Source organism: Acipenser ruthenus, chromosome 12 (genome assembly GCF_902713425.1).
Source record: "Acipenser ruthenus chromosome 12, fAciRut3.2 maternal haplotype, whole genome shotgun sequence".
In the NCBI taxonomy this organism is placed as follows: domain Eukaryota; kingdom Metazoa; phylum Chordata; class Actinopteri; order Acipenseriformes; family Acipenseridae; genus Acipenser; species Acipenser ruthenus.
This window is the reverse complement of record NC_081200.1, coordinates 8,924,158-8,941,409: the sequence shown is the minus strand read 5'-3', so window position 1 is coordinate 8,941,409 and position 17,252 is coordinate 8,924,158. Positions and strand designations below refer to the sequence as shown.

Sequence of the window (17,252 nt, the reverse complement as noted above, 5' to 3'; positions counted from 1 at the left end):
CTCGAATCTGAATATTAACTGACCTTATTGATCAGAAAGGGCCTGTTTATGGTTATTGTATTACCGATTTCATATTTCATATTTCTTTGGCTTTTTCAGTTGGATGCAGAACTTGAGCTGCAGGTCGTATTTTATAATTCATTTGAATCTACTGTATGCAGTTTGATTTTATAAAGCTGTGAAAAAAGGTCCTTTGGTCATGGTCAAAAAAAGATGAGGTGAAGAGCCTCAAATAGCTTGAAAGTAAATGTATATATGTTATACCTCTGCTTTAATAGAGCAATTTGTCATTTTATCCTGAAACGTTTTCAGCTTGTATACTTGCTGGCAAAGGCTACTGGGGAAGTTACCAAGAATGTAAAAACATGTCCCGGGCCCGAAGATTTGGGTGAGCGACACTGCACATGGCTATTGGATTTTCCCATGATTACAAGCACACATGAATTAAAACAACATGCTGAAGTTTCACGTTTAAAACTTAAAGAATCAAATGCAGGTGTGCCAGGACTTCTTGTTATATATTAACGAAAATGGAGACAAAAACAACATACATCCCTGCATTTTCAAAGCAATATTCACAAGGTAAGTTAATGAATTTGCTTTTATTCTGTAAAAATGGCCCCAAATCTGTGTTGTTTTACTGTTTTAGTAACTCAGAAGAAAAAAATCACTTTAAAAGAACATGATCATAAACTCAGAAACCCTAGAGGTTAATATATATAGACAATATCCTACGACCGTAACCAATTTGGTAACTTTTGCTTCAAGTAAACAATGCTTACTAATGAATTTCAAATACGCATGCTGTTTTGACCATGTTTAGATTTATTCAGCTACAAGCTAAAATACCAGGAAGGGAGATAGTTTACTGACCCTTCACTTAGCTGTAAATAGCTACTGGTATCCTCAGGAGGGTCTTCTTCATTGGTGATCTGTGACCAGCTTCCTGTGCTGTCATCGCTGCAGCTAAGGGCGTTGGGGCATTCCTCTGATACCGATGCCTTGTCAGCTACAGCAGTTACTAAAGTCTTGTAACACGCAGGGCTGTAAAAAGCAAATTGTAATGACCCTTGTTAATTAACTAACATGGGTGGCTAATATTTTGGTATTTAATGGCATCCCAATGTTGCACCAGCCATTGACAATGATTTTACTGTTTGTCACTGTAAGTGTATCACTGATTATATAACACCAAGCCTCAGAACATGGTCAACCTTCTCTCTTATCACTCAAACACTAACACTAACTTGTACTTTACTTAATGCAACAGGAAAAATTAATTGAAATGGTTCATATATAGATAACCTTGACATATATGGATAACGCTTCAGATTAAATATGTTATTCTTCACTGGAAGTATACCAGTAATGCAACCTGCAGGATTCTGGTTTTTGGAGTACTGCCATCATATCTGTAAAATAAGAATGCCCAGACGATTGCCAATCCAAGTGCAGTACTAAGTAACTCAATTTTTAATGACCAGTTATATTACTTATAATAAACTGCTTTTGTACACAGAATACTTCACTGTACAAAAACAGTAAAAAGGCTGGCTTTATTTGACGCTAATAGGTAATCAACAAACCACAACTTTCAATTTTTTTTATAATAAACTATCCTTAACACTATTAAAAATGTATATTTACTGTACAGTCTTTACATGTCTTTACATTACCAAAACTAAGCAGAACATTCTCGGTACAACCCACAAATTGTGAAGTTCCTGTAATTAGGTATAATCTTGATGGATTGCCAACCATAAGCTTTAGAATTAGCAAACATTTCGCTGGTTCCACTTTCATGACAGATATCACCTTGAAACTGCTAAAGCGGTTGACTTCCTTATGGATCGCTCTATACTTGGGCTACATGGTTTTGTAAAATAAAGAAATAAAACAGTGCAAGAAAATGTATAACAAATCTTCCACCTTCAAGCATCAGTATTTCTTAAAAGAACAAAACTATATACCTGGGGAGATAATGTTTGTTTGTTTTTAAGACCTCTCAATAAGCTCTTTGATATCTGAGGCAAGTGAAGTGTGCAAAAATATACCCAATTTCAAAGTTTGCTTCTATAACTGCTCATCAAATTGCACTTCTGCTACACATACCACTTGAAAAGAGTACCACATGTGAAATCAATGTGATTGCTGACCTGGTTGTGCCACCTACCTGCTCTGATTTATAGACGGTTGCTCAGTATTTTTTTGACACAACAGTTCTGGGTGCTTCTCGTCAGGCAGACACTCTGTCTTTGGCTTCCCAGGGGCGATAGCAGAAGACGCTATGTCTTCATTGAACTCTTCCCTTTGATCTACCTCTATATGAATCAAAGGCACTTCCCTTGGGCAGCGAGGAGGAGAGGCAATGCATGCGGAATCATTAGCTACAGTAGGCTTCTTTTCCTGGGTCGATTGGATTTTGTCTAATGCAGGCTTCTTAAAATGTGACTGTGTCTTGCTCCTGAAACACCGTCTCTTTTCTGCCACAGGGATGGGCAGTTGGCAATCAACAGGGTCCTGCTGCCCCCCAATTAAAGATGTCCCTCTTTCAACAATGTCAGCCGCCAGCCTGCTTGCAAATTGTTCAACATGCAGCTGTGATCCATTCTCAGACTGATCAAGATCCATATTGTCATCTTCGTCCACAATAATTTTATTTTTACGCATTAAAGATTCGATGGAACTAGACCACGTCTCATGTATGAGCATGTCCGTTATCTGGTCAGTACCACCTCGTTTGTACAAACAGGAATCCGATTTGCAGAGACCTGTTGATGACACTGTGTTAACAGGGTATATGTTGAGGGCATCTGCATTTACATTCCTGGCAAAGCCATCAAAAGAATTGGCTTTCACTGGTGCGTTCACGGTAAGTCTGGAGTCTGATGATCTCCGGTCTGGCACTGATGACTGCCTGACACAGAAGGATGTTCTTGGAGATGGGGCCAGGAAGCTGTTACTCCACGCTTTAGTTTTTGCTGCACTGTAATTCTCATTGTCCATTTCTTTGATCATGAACCTGTAAAATTCCTCTGTGATACTTTCTGTGCTAGACTGTTTGGACAGACATGTTGACCTTACATTGAGATGCCCATTCTTTTTGGTGACCTGCTGCAACGCTGAGCTCAGTATGTTAACAGCATTTTGTTCTGCATAATAGTCAAGCAACAGGTCAAAGCCCCTGCCTTCATTTTCCATCTGATTTACCATGAACCTGGAGAATTCATCTGTGATGCTTTCACAGCTGGATTGCTTGGATATGGAACCTCCCCTGCTCAGATTCTGACCTAGCATGGTTCCTGGTCCCAAGGTGATGATCAAGCTTGAGGAATTGGCATCCTCTTCTGGGATACTTTCATAGCTTGATGTCTTCCCTTTACTCCACCTGTCGCAGTGTAAGCGGTTCCTTGGTTGAGACTGGCCTTGTTTTGATGTATCAACCACAGACAACTCTGGACAGTTCATAATCTTTGCAGTCACTGCATTGGCAAAGACACTGAAAGGATCAGGAGGTTCGTCAAAATTCATTGATTCGTCCACAACCCTGTTCATGAGCCGTTCCTTTAACTCTGGCTGTTCCTCCGTTTTCCTTTTGATTTCACTGAGTCTTGGTGGCCTGTGTTTCTTGGTAACAGAAGCATTGCTCTGTGTCTCTTTTTTCCTCTTAACTGTTCTGCAGGGCACCAAATAGTTATCAAGGTTCTCTGGTCCACCTTTCCAAGCACAGAACCATGGCTGCTTCCCGTTCGAGTTTTCAAGGCAAATGGCAGCCATTTCTGTTGCCATCGAAACTACAGTTGTGGCTAAATCCTCTGCAAAACCAGTCACGGGAGATCTGCTCTCTGATGCTGGCTTTAGCAGGACAACAGGCAGAAGAGATGATAAAGATTGTTGTGAGCTTAATGAGGACAATTTATATTCATTATCCACCAGCATGCTGCCTTTCTGCTTTTCTACGCCTGTGGTTGAACTGTTGTGGATAATAAAGTGCTGTTCCTGTGAAAGCTCATTTAACTCAGAAACTGCCTTTGGTTTGTCATTATCTAAAGAGGATTTCATGTATTTTAAGTTGTAATTATTGGATTGGCCTTGAAGGTTAGTACAGTCTTTGATGAGAGATGCCATATTTACTTGACTGGGCCTGCGCTTCGTATCCCTTGAATAAGACAAGCTGTTGTCTTTGTTGCTTTGTGACATAGAGCACAGTTCAGATTCTTTTATATACATTGCCTTCTCTTGAACAGTAATGTCTTCCTTAACACCAGTAAAGGCTGACAGCTTATCACTGCTTTGAAGTAGGTTATTGTGATTGTCACAATTATCAGACTCGCTGGAGTCGAGAAAACCTGATAATTTGTGTGACAGTACTCTGCTTTGCTTGACAACTGTTTCACAATCTGTAGAACAGCTTTTGTCTTCAGTTAATGACCCATTATTATGAATTGCAATGTCACCAATCTTCTTACATGTGAGATATAGCATATTAAAGAGCAAATTATTTGTACTTTCTAGAATGTCTTGTGGGTTTAAAACAGTACTGTTGTCTTTATTGGGGCTTTCTAACTCTTTTTTCTTTTTTGCTCGTTCAAATGAGAGCTTGAAAATTGCATCTGACATGATTTGTGCAAAATCATCTGTATCTGCCTCTAAATTAGTGCTTTGCAGTTTTGCAACACTCGCTACTATTTTGTTGTGAGTGGATTCCAAAAAGTCTCCAACACTTTTATAAACATCTGGCTCAGATAGAATTGCAGATGCTTCTTTTATTAGGACTTCTGCAATGCCTGCAGTAAACTGGTTGATTTTACTGCCAACCGCCACGCTACAGTGAAGGGTAATGGCCGTTGAGGCTTCTGTTGCTGACAGAAGCCCACGAGACATAGAATAGTTCTCCTCCAGTGTGTCATCAAGGCCAACCACTGCAATTGCGCTGGCTACCTGAGCCATGCCACAAAGAGCTGAAGAAAAGGAGAAATCCATGCCTGATGATTCCTGCTGATCATCTTCTGCCTTCTCTGTCTTCCTCTCCATGGTTTGTTCCTCAGGTACAATCACATTTAAATCTGCAGCAATTTGGTCCAACTTGAGTTTTTCTGTAGCTTGAGGACTTGAAATAGTGCCAATTACACTGGCTGCACAAGCTAAAGCTACTTCAACAGGGTGAGGCGTATGCCCACCAGTTGAACAGCTATATGGCTCCACAATCTCTTCCGTTACTTGGTTAAAAATGTCACTGGGACTCTCTGATTCAGTCCAGTTGCTTGTTTTGGAAGATGGGGCGCCCAGCCACTCCGGTGTGATCTCACAGTTATCTGGACTTTGAACAATCACAATCTTGGGAAGCTCATTCCATGCCCGGGTTGGTTTTGTCTCTTCTGTACTGGCTGACAGTATTGTATGACCAGCAGAGACACTTAAAGCTGCCTCCGTCGTGAATGTAGCTTCAGCCTGGGATAGTTTTATAAAAGCGTCTTGAAGGACTGATTCTGCTAAGTTTGTAGCATAATGACTTGCAGACGGCTGTGTGTTCTGCAAGGGAAACGGCATATCGGACTGTGCTTTGCTGCTTTGTCTTGGGTTGGCAACATTTACAGCGTGGCGTCCATCTCTAGTTTCTTTCCTTGATTGAGTAGAATCAGAACTCCTTACAGCACAATGACCATGACATGTACTTTGATGTCTTTTCTGGTGGTCAGCCTGGTGCCCCACTGTATCTAGAAGTGGGACATTACAGTGATGCTGCTTCATGGGTTTATATGTGCTATGCAGCGTGGCTTCTGCAGCTGCATTCCCAGATTCAGAATATGGAGTCTTTTTATTTGGTCGGCTGCCTAATCTCATTTTTCCTGTGTTTCTGTCATCTGAGAAGAGGTCGGTGGCATCATTATTGTCTCTATCTATGGGAAGAAAATGTAATCTTTTGTTAGACTTGAACAGCAAGAATTGTACAGGTCATTATCGAAATCCACAGTTTCAGTGGGACTTGTTAATATTTTTCTTATACAGTTACTGAATTGAGGAATTTGTTACTCAGCTGCTTCAGCATAATTGGAAACCTCTCTCAGAACAGCTGTTTCTAAAATCTTCGAGAAAAACAGCTTCGAGAAAACAGCTCTATATGAAATACTTGTCATTTCCTTACCAATAGTGTGCTACCTTAAAATCTGCACTGCTAATCTTTCTTAAATGTAATAAACCAAAAATTGAAAATCTGTAAGCTATAATGTACAGAAATATAAATCTCATGTTGCCTTATGCCTTACTCCCACCCCCCCCACCCCCACCCCCGCCAAATCATATTTTAAGGTAATCTTAACAAACATCATTCAATCATTCAATGAACTCTGGATGATAAGCAGTCTATACTTTTCACTTTTGCAGCCTCAGTAGGATTTTCTAGGTGTATTAACATTCCCAATTCATACTACAGACTGAACAATCTCAGTATGGAAAGGGTGAAAGGGTCACACAGCAATTACTGGGGTGTCACAAACTATTTGGAAAAGTGACAGGCATCTTATCAAAAGACCCTTCAAATGTGGTTAATAAGGCGTTCTGTTGGATTTGTAGTATTTGAGTGCAGAGCAATCTAATCAGGAATTCCAACAGTACTAGCCAACCAAGGCAAATGGGAAAAAAGCAGAAGCGTATTACACATTCTTAAACGAGTTATTGTTTTTACTATTTGTTTTGGGTCGTGTGAAGCGATGCAATGTACGCTCAATAAGTAGTGTCATTTTGTCAATGTGTTGATGAATCTTGTATCTATACAAACAATACATTGCACTTATTGACTAGCTTTTGTAACATCACAGCCTGAAATAGCTTTGAAATCTGGCTGTCTTCTACTTATAATTTAGGAGTAATCGACTGCAGTTGCAAGCTAAGCACGGAAATATCTAATTAAAGCAAAAGAGTCTTTGCACTTTCTGAGTTGTAATTGAAAGTAATTAACTGTCAATGTGAGTAATGGTTTCTGTGGGCAGAAAATAAACCAGTAGAAGACAGGTCTAAACAGGATCTTTTTTCACCCTTATTATTTAATACTTTATTAACATTTTGCTTTCAGTAGTTTCTTTTTACACTGAACAACAATGACAAATACAAATGCCCCCGATTTAGGATATTTTCATGTTTCATTTCTCTCTTAACACAAAGATACAAATAAAAAAAAGTCCATTGGGGATGAAGTCCAGATGTGCACATCACACAGTGAATTAAATATGAGCAGATACTGTATACAGCTGTGTGTTTGAGGCCTCACCTCATTGGCGCCTCCAGCCGTGCTCACGTTACGCGCTGTGCGTATCTTTGGTTTGCAAAATTACGGCTTCATAAGTGTGGACACATATAATCTCATGCGATTGGCTGAAGTTGGCTAGGATTGAACTGTTTATTTAGTGGTAGAAATGAGCAAACGAAAGCAGTTCAATTTGATTGAAGCTTGGAAAAGGGCGAACATATTTCTTCTGATGATCCAGAATGTCATAGGGAAAAAAAATCAGTAAAAGATGCTCTTCCAGGATTGAGCACGGTAATACATTTATACAAGTTTCATTTGTATATACATTTTATCAAAGTCTTATATTAAAATGAATAGTACATTTTCTAATCATTAACACAATTGCAAAGTTGTGTTATTATTATTATTATTATTATTATTATTATTATTATTATTATTATTATTGCTTTATTTTTTTAACTGCCTGTTTTGTCTCAAGTTACAACGTGTAAGATAAAAAAAAGTTGATCTTTATACGCCATGCTTAGGGGGTGAGTAATAATTACATTAGTTGTAGGATTGTGAGAGTAATGATTAGAAATGGAAACAGCATAACATATTTGTGAGCTAGTTTTTTCCCCCTAGTTTAAGTCTGTATTTCAAATAGGTATATTTGTATCTTTTATTGTTGTTATGGACTATTTGGCTGTCACTGTAGTTGCTGTTCTGTCTCAATGGCAGTGCGCTGTGTTTATTTATTTTTAGAAAGGGAAACGGTGAGGCAATTAGATTGCAGTTTTCGAATGTGACAGTGGAGGTGCTGTGAAACTCAGGAAAGAACACAAATGCAGCACTGTGATTGGCTGAAACACTTTACAGCATGTTAATGCAGAGTCGTTATCGGCATGAGATAGGATGTCGGTGTGGTTCAGTTTTGCGTACCATGTGAAAGATTTCTGGGGGCGCTCCTGCCTCACCTCGTTCATAGTAAATTAACCTTCAACTATGCTCACTATGGGCATTTGCTGTTATTATCTCATTGCATTTCCCATGACTAGTTTCAGCATTCTACATAGTAAATTACATCATGTGTAGATGTACCTCAATAAACTTACGTGAGCCCAGTATTTAGATCCACTGCTATTTAGGTCAGTAAAATAGTCCCCTTAGTTGTAGACATTATTATATTTTATTGTTCCAGTAATTCTGTAGTGTTCATTACCATTTCTGAAGCCGTCCTCCTCACTCTCATCATCCAGGTGCTCGGATGCAGTGAGGAAGTCCTCTTCGATTGATGACACAGAGCGATTGGTATCATCCTCAGGTCTGGCATTGCCAGACCGGCCTAGTTGTAATTGTTTTTCCTGACCGGACTCCAGTCCAATCAGAAACTTGTTTATTTCATAAATAATACAGCCAGGATGGTTGTGTTTCTTCTTTTCTCTAGCACTCTGAACCAGGCACACATTGGCTGCTCTGCAACTCTTCAAAACAAAATGCATTGGGACATTGATTAATAATTATTTCTGATAGCACTGTAAATGAATAGCCATTATATAAATGGACAAAAAAGGTTCCTGCTTTTACATAGCTACTACAGTGTAACTACATGGAGATGTCCTGGCCTTGTAAACAGCTACTTTGTTACAGTACCTGGTGAGATTACATTCTAAAACCATGGCACAGGGCATTTCCATGTAATCACACACTAATTCCACAAGCAGTTACCATGTAAGCAATATTGGTAGTTATTAACATGTTATTACATAATATAAAGCCTGTGTACAATGAAACAGATAAGCTTGAGGGTGTGCTTGTTGAAGTTAAACATGAACCAAGCCAGAGGGTTTGCTTACCACTGAGGATACACAGTGAAGGCTTCTTTCAAAACTGAACTTCTGCAAATAGATGTGCATGACAGACAAATACAATGTATGGAGTGTGTTTGTTAGCAATAAGTCACTAAATTGTACATTTTACTATGACATGCATATTTTCCAATGTACAATTTCCATTTCCGTAAAATAATGCTGTTTTGTTTTTGTTTAACTACTAAGCATACACAATATACATGAGTGGAGATTTTTTGTTACAGGTCCTCTGAGTTTAAACTAAAAATTACAAAATGGCATCAACATCAATGCAACATGACCTACAGCAAATTTTTATAAAGATATCAACTTTGATTAATTTTCAGAATAGGAGCAAATTGATTTCCAAATCATATATAAAATATTTTGTTGTGTTGGGTTTCATACTGCCTACAGTTGCATATCCAGCTGTAAACAGAAAAGCTTGGTAAAACCTTGATGTAACATTTCCAGCCGGCTAAGTTCAGACACAACACACTAAACACAGCAACAAAGCATATGAATTAGTGCCACTGCATGTGCAGTTCAGTAATTTTTTTTTTTTGTCTTCTTCTCCTGCCTAAAGTGCCACCTAAAATCGAATCACATAAATAAGGTCTCCTGTACATGCCCTGTATTTAAATTTTAGATCAGTCTAGCCTATGGCTAAACATCAACATTTTAATTTGTTGTTGCCTGTGGGCATTAGCAGAAACAAACCTGAAAACAGCAATTTAAATTTAAACACTAACCAAGTACGTAATTAGCTTTTTTTACTGACCTTTCCATATAGTTCTTTGTGCTGCTGATGGCGCTTACTAATATAAAAGACAGCTCATCTAGCCTAGCCATGTCTATAACAGGCAAATTGAACTGAAGAACAGTTCTCGAACTCAAAGGGGTGGCTTCACAGACCAGTCGCTAATCTTGGGCTACCTTACTTAAAGTAACATTAGGTAATTCAAGATTAGATTGGGGCACGTGAAACCTTAGAATAGTGAAAGAAACTCAACAGACTTATTAAATAATTAAAGAAAAACACAATATTTGCATATGAACCAATTCATTTTTTTCAATTCCAATTCCATTTCCAATTCCTTTTTAAAATCAATTCCCAATTCCAATTTCAGTTCCAGGTCCTTCAAAATAATTCATTTGAAGGACGTGAAATTGCAATTGATTAAAAGGGAAGGGCAAAAAAAAAAAAAAGTAATTTGAATTCAAAGTAACATACTCTCCACAGCTGTCATTACCTGAAGATAACTGACCAGTTAGTTATCTAGCAGGAAATAACTGCTGTATTCTTGTTTACAAAACCCTGCAAAGATAGTAACAAAATAAAGATTCTAGGTTATATAATCATAATAACATTTTCCCTTCTCTAATATCTCTAATAAAATCTCCTTGTTATTAAAGAATACTACGTCCACACCACAATACAATTCCCACCTGGTGGAACTCCGAATCCAACTGGAGATTATCACATGCATCCAACCCACTGAGGAGGAAGATTTCATTTTCCTTGGGTTGACCCACATTCAGAGAATCGATAAGCTTCGGAAGATCAGGAGATATGGTGGTCAGTTTCTGTAAAATGATGAGCAAAGTAAAATATAGAATTTAATATAAAAAATATAATATATTGCAATACATCTAGTGATACTACTGATGCACAATTACAAACAACAGTATAAGTTTTACATCAATAGCTCATTGGTTACACAATGTTATTCTGTAGATAAGTTTGTTGATTGTTTGAGTAGTATTGTTTCTTGGGATTACAAAATGCAGGTGCTCAGTGTTTGGTATTTGAGTTGAGTTAAAATTGCCAAAATGAGTTGATTAAGAATCTGTATAAATAGCCATTCAAAAAGACATGATTTTAATTAACGCAAGAACAGCAAAAGATACGACCATGCCCCGCTTGAGTAATGAAGATCGCCTGGTTGCTATTGGCATGATTGAAGGCGGTCTGTCTGTGAGAGAAGTTGCCCGGAGAATGAGATGTTCTGCTTCAAGAATCTGCAGACTAGTCCAGGAATCCGGCTCCGTGAGGGACAGGCTGCGTCCTGGAAGGCAGAGGGTCACCACACCGGATCACCACGTTGTGGTGAGCGTTATGCTGACTGCTGCATTGTTCAAGCCAACCTGTGGGGCGGTGGAAGTGTGATGATGTGGGGAGGAATTTACTTTAACACAAGAACGCCTTTGGTGCAGATTGAGGGCAACCTTACTGCTCAGCGATACGTTGACAAAGTCCTTGAGGTAACAGTTTTTCCGTTCCTGCAAGCCAATCTGGAAGTGTCGATCTTCCAGCAGGACAATGCAAGACCACACAGTGCTAGGATTACAATTGCACGACTTCAAGAAAACAATGTCGAGGTCTTGCCGTGGCCAGCTTTTTCTCCCGACCTGAGTCCAATAGAATATCTGTGGGACCAAATCGCCAGTGCCATCCACAGGAGACAACCGCAACCAGCCAAACTTCACCAGCTGGATGCAGCTGCACAGGAAGAGTGGCGGAACATCCCACAGCAGTCTATCCAGAGGCTGATCAGGTCTATGCGTCAACGCTGCCAGGATTGTGTTAATGCTCAGGGAGGTCATACCTGATACTAACTTTGTAATGTTTTCATTTTGACAATGTGTTACATTTCATACTGAAAACTTATAATGATTCTTAAATCTGTATTTTTGTTCACATTTTCTGTGATTTTGTTTGATATCTATGTTTAAAATATTTGATTAAATCCATTAGACCTGAGTGTTGCGTTTCTTTTGTGCATCAGTATACGTTACTATAAAGTAACTAACCATTAACAAAAAACAATAAAGACATTTCTTTACATGTGTCACAAAGACGGCTGCAGTGGGTGACGTCAGACGTCAGAAACAGGAAGTAACACACAGAGACTTGGGGTTTTGCATTTAATAATTAAACAGAACAGAAAATAAAAGGTTTTAACACAAAACACAGGACACTGCACTCGTTGCCAAAACAAAAAGACAAACAAAACGAACTATACAGACAAAACACGGTGAGCAGATTTAACTACTTATTACTATTACAATGATTACCTCCGTCTCCTATCCATTTTCTCCACTCACCAAACACACAACCCCGAGTGAATGAAACGTGCATCTATTTATGCAGTTGTACCGAGAGTCGATTGCTAGTCAATCATTCAATTGGAATCTCGGTACAACTGCACGTGAATTAATTAAGTGTACTCCCGTGACCACACATTACATTTTAACCAGCATGTGAAGTGATCTGTGCCATCCTCGTGCCTAAATACAAATCTACCTTTTTAAATACACGTGAAACACAGACCCGTTTATATCCCGTGTACCAATCTCTATACACCAACATTAACACACGCAACATACAACACAGAAATGCACACAGGGGCGGAGCACATTGCCACAACATGTTATTAAGATAGAAAGTGCCTCGTTAAATAAATTAGGCTTATTTACCTGTGTAAATTTCTCATCACTACAATCTGTGCTGTTATCATCAAGATTTACAAAACAGATCTGTAAAAGAAGCAAAAAACAAACAAAGAAAAATGACTCCAGGCTTTACAGAAGACCAGATAATTATTTTACACTATATCATCTACAGGTATACAACTGAATCCTCAGATGTCAACATTTCTATACACTGAAACTAAACTGGACACTTTACAACCTAAGAAAACTTTACTACCTACAGGACACAAATTATTCTGTACATTTAAGTGGTAAAATGCTTGAAGTATCAAACTACAGATTTGTACTTAGTTTTCACCAGAGATGGCCTAATCAGGATGTCATGAATTTTGCAAAATGCTATTCTGTTTTATTATACAGAACATGTTATTTTTCAAATTGTTAGCTGTCTTTGAAGTAAGTAATCAAAGACATTGGCACTGTGAGAGGGTGTGTGGGTGGTTCACTGATTACACGGGTGTCAGAAACGCCACACAGGTGCACAGGATTTATTTGTAATAAAAAATGCTGACAGTTGCTGTACCATGTAGCCGCCACTAGGGTACCAGCAATGGTATCTCTAGTGTGGAAGGACAAACACACAGGTGCTTCTTGAGGTTGATACTCTCAACGTTGCTACCATCAAGGTACTGTAAGTGCAGAAATAATAGTTCATAATCACAAGGAGAAATACAAAAGGAAAACAAATAGTGCAAATAAAACTACAAAGAAAAGTGCTGCTTTAAGCAAGGTCTCGAAGCCTCCGCTAGTCCGTGAGGAACGATGTACATTGACGCTTTTCTATTCCCTCAGTATACTTTCATGGGGCCTCCCCCAATTCTCTCCAAACTAAACATCTAACGTCCCAGGGACTCTCTCTCTCTCTCTCTCTCTCTCTCTCTCTCTCTCTCTCTCTCTCTCTCTCTCTCTCTCTCCCTCTCTCTCTCTATCCATAGACTTTCGTTCTCTGGTTTATTCGAGGTCCCTGATCAGAAATTCCGCTCGTATCCTGCTAGGGCTAAACGAGGAATAGGAGAGTGTCACTCTTATGGGATCGACTGTCCCCCCAAGACCTGCCCCCAAACCAATCAAAGAGATCCGAGTCAACACACCCCTGCTCAACCTCCTTCTGTCATCGCCAAGACTGACAGGTGGGTCAAAAAGGGCTTCCGATCCCCCTCCTGTAGGATCACGCATGTGCCGACAGCCAGCACAGATCTCCCCTGTCACAGGTGCCCAATTACAAAATCTCATAGGGTATAAGCCCTGGATGATTTACAGTGCAGCTGCATATTTGTTTTGCCCTGTTAAGAAGGGAGCATTGTGAGTACTTGAATAGCCTTCAGACGACACACATCAATTAGCTTAATTAAGCTACTGTACACTTATAATCTAGGCAAGGTCAACTGTATCCAAAGTCGAATTGGAAAATGAAATGCTGGCAAAGGCCAGTGTAGTTTGGTGTTCAAACAACACAATGGTCTTCAGGCTCAACAGTGGAAACAGTGTAGTGAAAGTAGGTCACATCAATATTGTTCAGTGTATTTGGTGCAGTTTTAGCAGCAATGCCTTTTTTGTATTATAGAACAGCAATTTCCTTCACTCCGAACCAGACTAGAGGCTGTAAATAGGATCATTGCTACTAAAGTATTATGTTGGTTATTTATTTTTATTTTTTTCAGTTATGGTTGCAGATAAGTAACTTACATACAAATGAGGCGAGGAAGATAGCTGTAATAATTTGAACACCTAATTTACTGCTTAAAAAAAAACTCAAGTGTTAAACAAACAGAAAACAGAATGTGCACCTGACCTCTCTGCTCCCAGTCCTTGCCCAGCATCTTTCATGTGATGATTATGCCCAGTGAGGCCCATTACTCTTACAGTCAACCGCCAGCAGTTTTGAACACTGTGTAACACACAGCAGATTTATAACAGCTGCCCCACCAACCCCCCCCGCTAAAGGTTCTAATTATCCCTGCCCATAAATCTGAACAGCACATTCTACGTTACAACTGCCTCATCCGCATAGCGACAAGCTTATATCTGTCAGCTAAATCCACCCAAAAACAAAGGTTACGGATCCATGAAATGCTTAACATTTCTGAACTGGTGCCTAATGATCCTTGTGGTTTTTAATGTCATGGATTTCCATTCGTTGCTGAAAGATACTAACTTTGACCAGATTTATAGGAGCGCTACATGCCATTAGAAAAATGTCATGGTATTTCTGTGTCCTGTTTATACATTTCCCTAGGCTGAAGTAACTTCCAATAACTTGAATCTGATTTGTAGCATTTCTACCCACAGGTGTCAAATATAGCATCCACTGCCTGGTTTTATTTGGCCCTTTACTGCCCTGTGCTCCCCCCCTAATTAAAACGTTTGGACTATTGAAATGTTCTTTAACTGAATATTTTAGCAAACACTCCCTTTAAACTTGTGAGTTTCTTGTGCAATGTTTTATTCATAGATGCTATGGTAACATTCTTTCAGTGCTGTACGTCTTTCAATTTTATGTTTCCCTGACAATCGAGATCAACAATACTTGAAATGAAAAACAACAGACAAATCCTACTAGACGTAAATATTTTTCACAGGCTGTGCAGTGAATATAGTTTAGGGGATGCATGTCAGTTGCCTTTGAAGTGAGTAGTGATATTATTCTTTCTGTTTGATAAATCCATTTCTTCTATTTTACAGCAGCTGGTACAAATTTCTTTTTCTCTCTAATTAAGCCTGGGTATGAGAAAGAGAGAAAGAATCTAAGCTGTAAATTTCCCTCCCAACCAGAAAGGGCGCTGTGTAAGGTGAGCGTTATATGTCCCTGTAGACTGGTCGACTCGACGGTAGGCAGAAACCAAAAGTCCATTGCTGGTATAGGGGTGGCTTGCTTTTTGTTTGTAGTTATTAAATAAATACTGACTTTTTTTGGAGTACTACTGCGTTGTGTGTGTTATTTGCCTTGTCCTACTCACCACCCTGTCACACTGGGATATTTCAAAGATGTGTGTTTCATCATTTTCAAGTCTCTTCTGTGTGTTGTTGTGTATTGGCACTGAGTAGCCAGAATTCTTAGAAGCTTCTTTAGAATTCTTCAAAAGCTTCTTTAGGTTTCTGTTTGTTTTTTATTTATTTATGCATTTATTTATTTGTTTTATCCTCTCCCAGATGTAAATTCTCACAAGACTGCTCTTGGAAATGTTTTTGGTGAAGTTTATATATAACTGAATTTTGTTTCTTGAATTTGGAATATATGTTGTGGTTCAAACTCACTTTAGGAGTCTAACTCCAATCAGACCCTGTGACCTACAGCAAAGATACTAGTGTTTTTGAAACATTTTATCCTGATTTATAAACCTCAATGAAGGTCTCAACTAATAAAAGTTCCTCAGTAGAGCCATCAACATCCTATGGTAAATATAAAGCTTACATTTCAAATCTAAAATATAATATAAAACACCTTTTACAAATGTCCTCATACACAAAAACATGTATTCGGTTTATAATAGATTATTACCCTCTGTAACACAATGTCACTTATTCCCTCATGCTATAAGGTACAGTTTCTAGAAAATTCCCCTTCTCCTCTTGACCCCTTTTCTAGCAGGTATTGACCTACGCTGAACTTGGCTTAATTACATTTAGAAAGCAGACAACCAAAAAATCCTCAGCATAATAAAGGATGGCGCAGGAATACTGCTAATAAAGCCAAAAAATGCATTTTAAAGCGTTGCTTACCACTTGGTTAGCAATCCCCCTGCGTTGTAATTTTGTGTCAATAAGGATTCAGAGTGAATTTGTGTCATTAAAAAATATAAAAAATAAAACAACAATAATATAAATTACAATGTTCTTGTATTGTTTTGGCCTGTAGGGCTGGACCCCAATTAGCACTAATCCTGGACCAGTTAAGGTAACATTAGCTAGTCCAAGTTTATAGTTTCAATCGGAGGCCACTTTTTAAAGTTGTTTACTCCATAGCTAAATGTAAATTTTCTAAAATGTAATCCTACAAAAACTGAATAAACAACTTGGCTGGTTAGTTTACTCTTATATCTGTAATAATTATAACGCTTTTTAGTTTAGAACAAGATGACCAACACAAATACTGCTGGGAAAAAAAAAACAACAACTTAATAGTAGGAAAAAGCTACGTCAGAATTAGATTTATGGTGAGAAATCAAAAAGGTTGATTGGTGCGATTCTCAAGGGCAGCGTGAGGTACAGTGTGTGACTTGAGATGACTGGCAATGCATCTCAAGTAAAGTGACTGAGCAAAAGTGGTAAGAAAATAAAGCTGACTTTAACAGGAGTTCACCAATGAAGTGGAAAAATAAGCCTTAAAACTAAATTTGTCATGCTCTATTTTAAGCATACAGCTACCTATGCCCGGAATGGCCTACTGTTAGGTTAAAAAATAAAAAAAATACCCCCAAGCTTACATCTTTTAAAATCTTAGTAAAGCATAAGTCCAACTGACAACAGAAGTACAGAATGTTGATGCTGCTGCCATTTGTAGTGATACAGTTCTGCTCATGGCATACTGTAAGGGGGTTGGGGCTTGTGTAGCAGTGGGTTCATGCACTACCCTATCACCTTCTGAAAGTATGACTTTAAATCCAGCTGAAAGCACAAATAAGTTTGTGCTGATGTTGTACTTAACAACCTGGAATCAGCTGTCTTATGCATTAACAGCTGGT

At 38.7% G+C, this 17,252-nt stretch overlaps 1 protein-coding gene across 3 annotated transcripts in view; it reads right to left on the bottom strand.

The window, feature by feature from the left end:
- The window catches only part of LOC117416564 (A-kinase anchor protein SPHKAP-like), a 103,675-nt gene that overhangs the window by 7,369 nt on the left and 79,054 nt on the right, over window positions 1-17,252 (bottom strand). For all 3 annotated transcript variants that reach the window (XM_034027727.3, XM_034027729.3, XM_034027730.3), the window contains 5 exons: window positions 12,556-12,615; window positions 10,525-10,662; window positions 8,448-8,709; window positions 2,174-5,900; window positions 874-1,044 (listed from right to left, as the gene is read on the bottom strand). In XM_034027727.3, coding sequence (XP_033883618.2) covers window positions 874-1,044; window positions 2,174-5,900; window positions 8,448-8,709; window positions 10,525-10,662; window positions 12,556-12,615 — 4,358 coding nt within the window. The remainder of the gene's footprint in view (window positions 1-873; window positions 1,045-2,173; window positions 5,901-8,447; window positions 8,710-10,524; window positions 10,663-12,555; window positions 12,616-17,252) is intronic.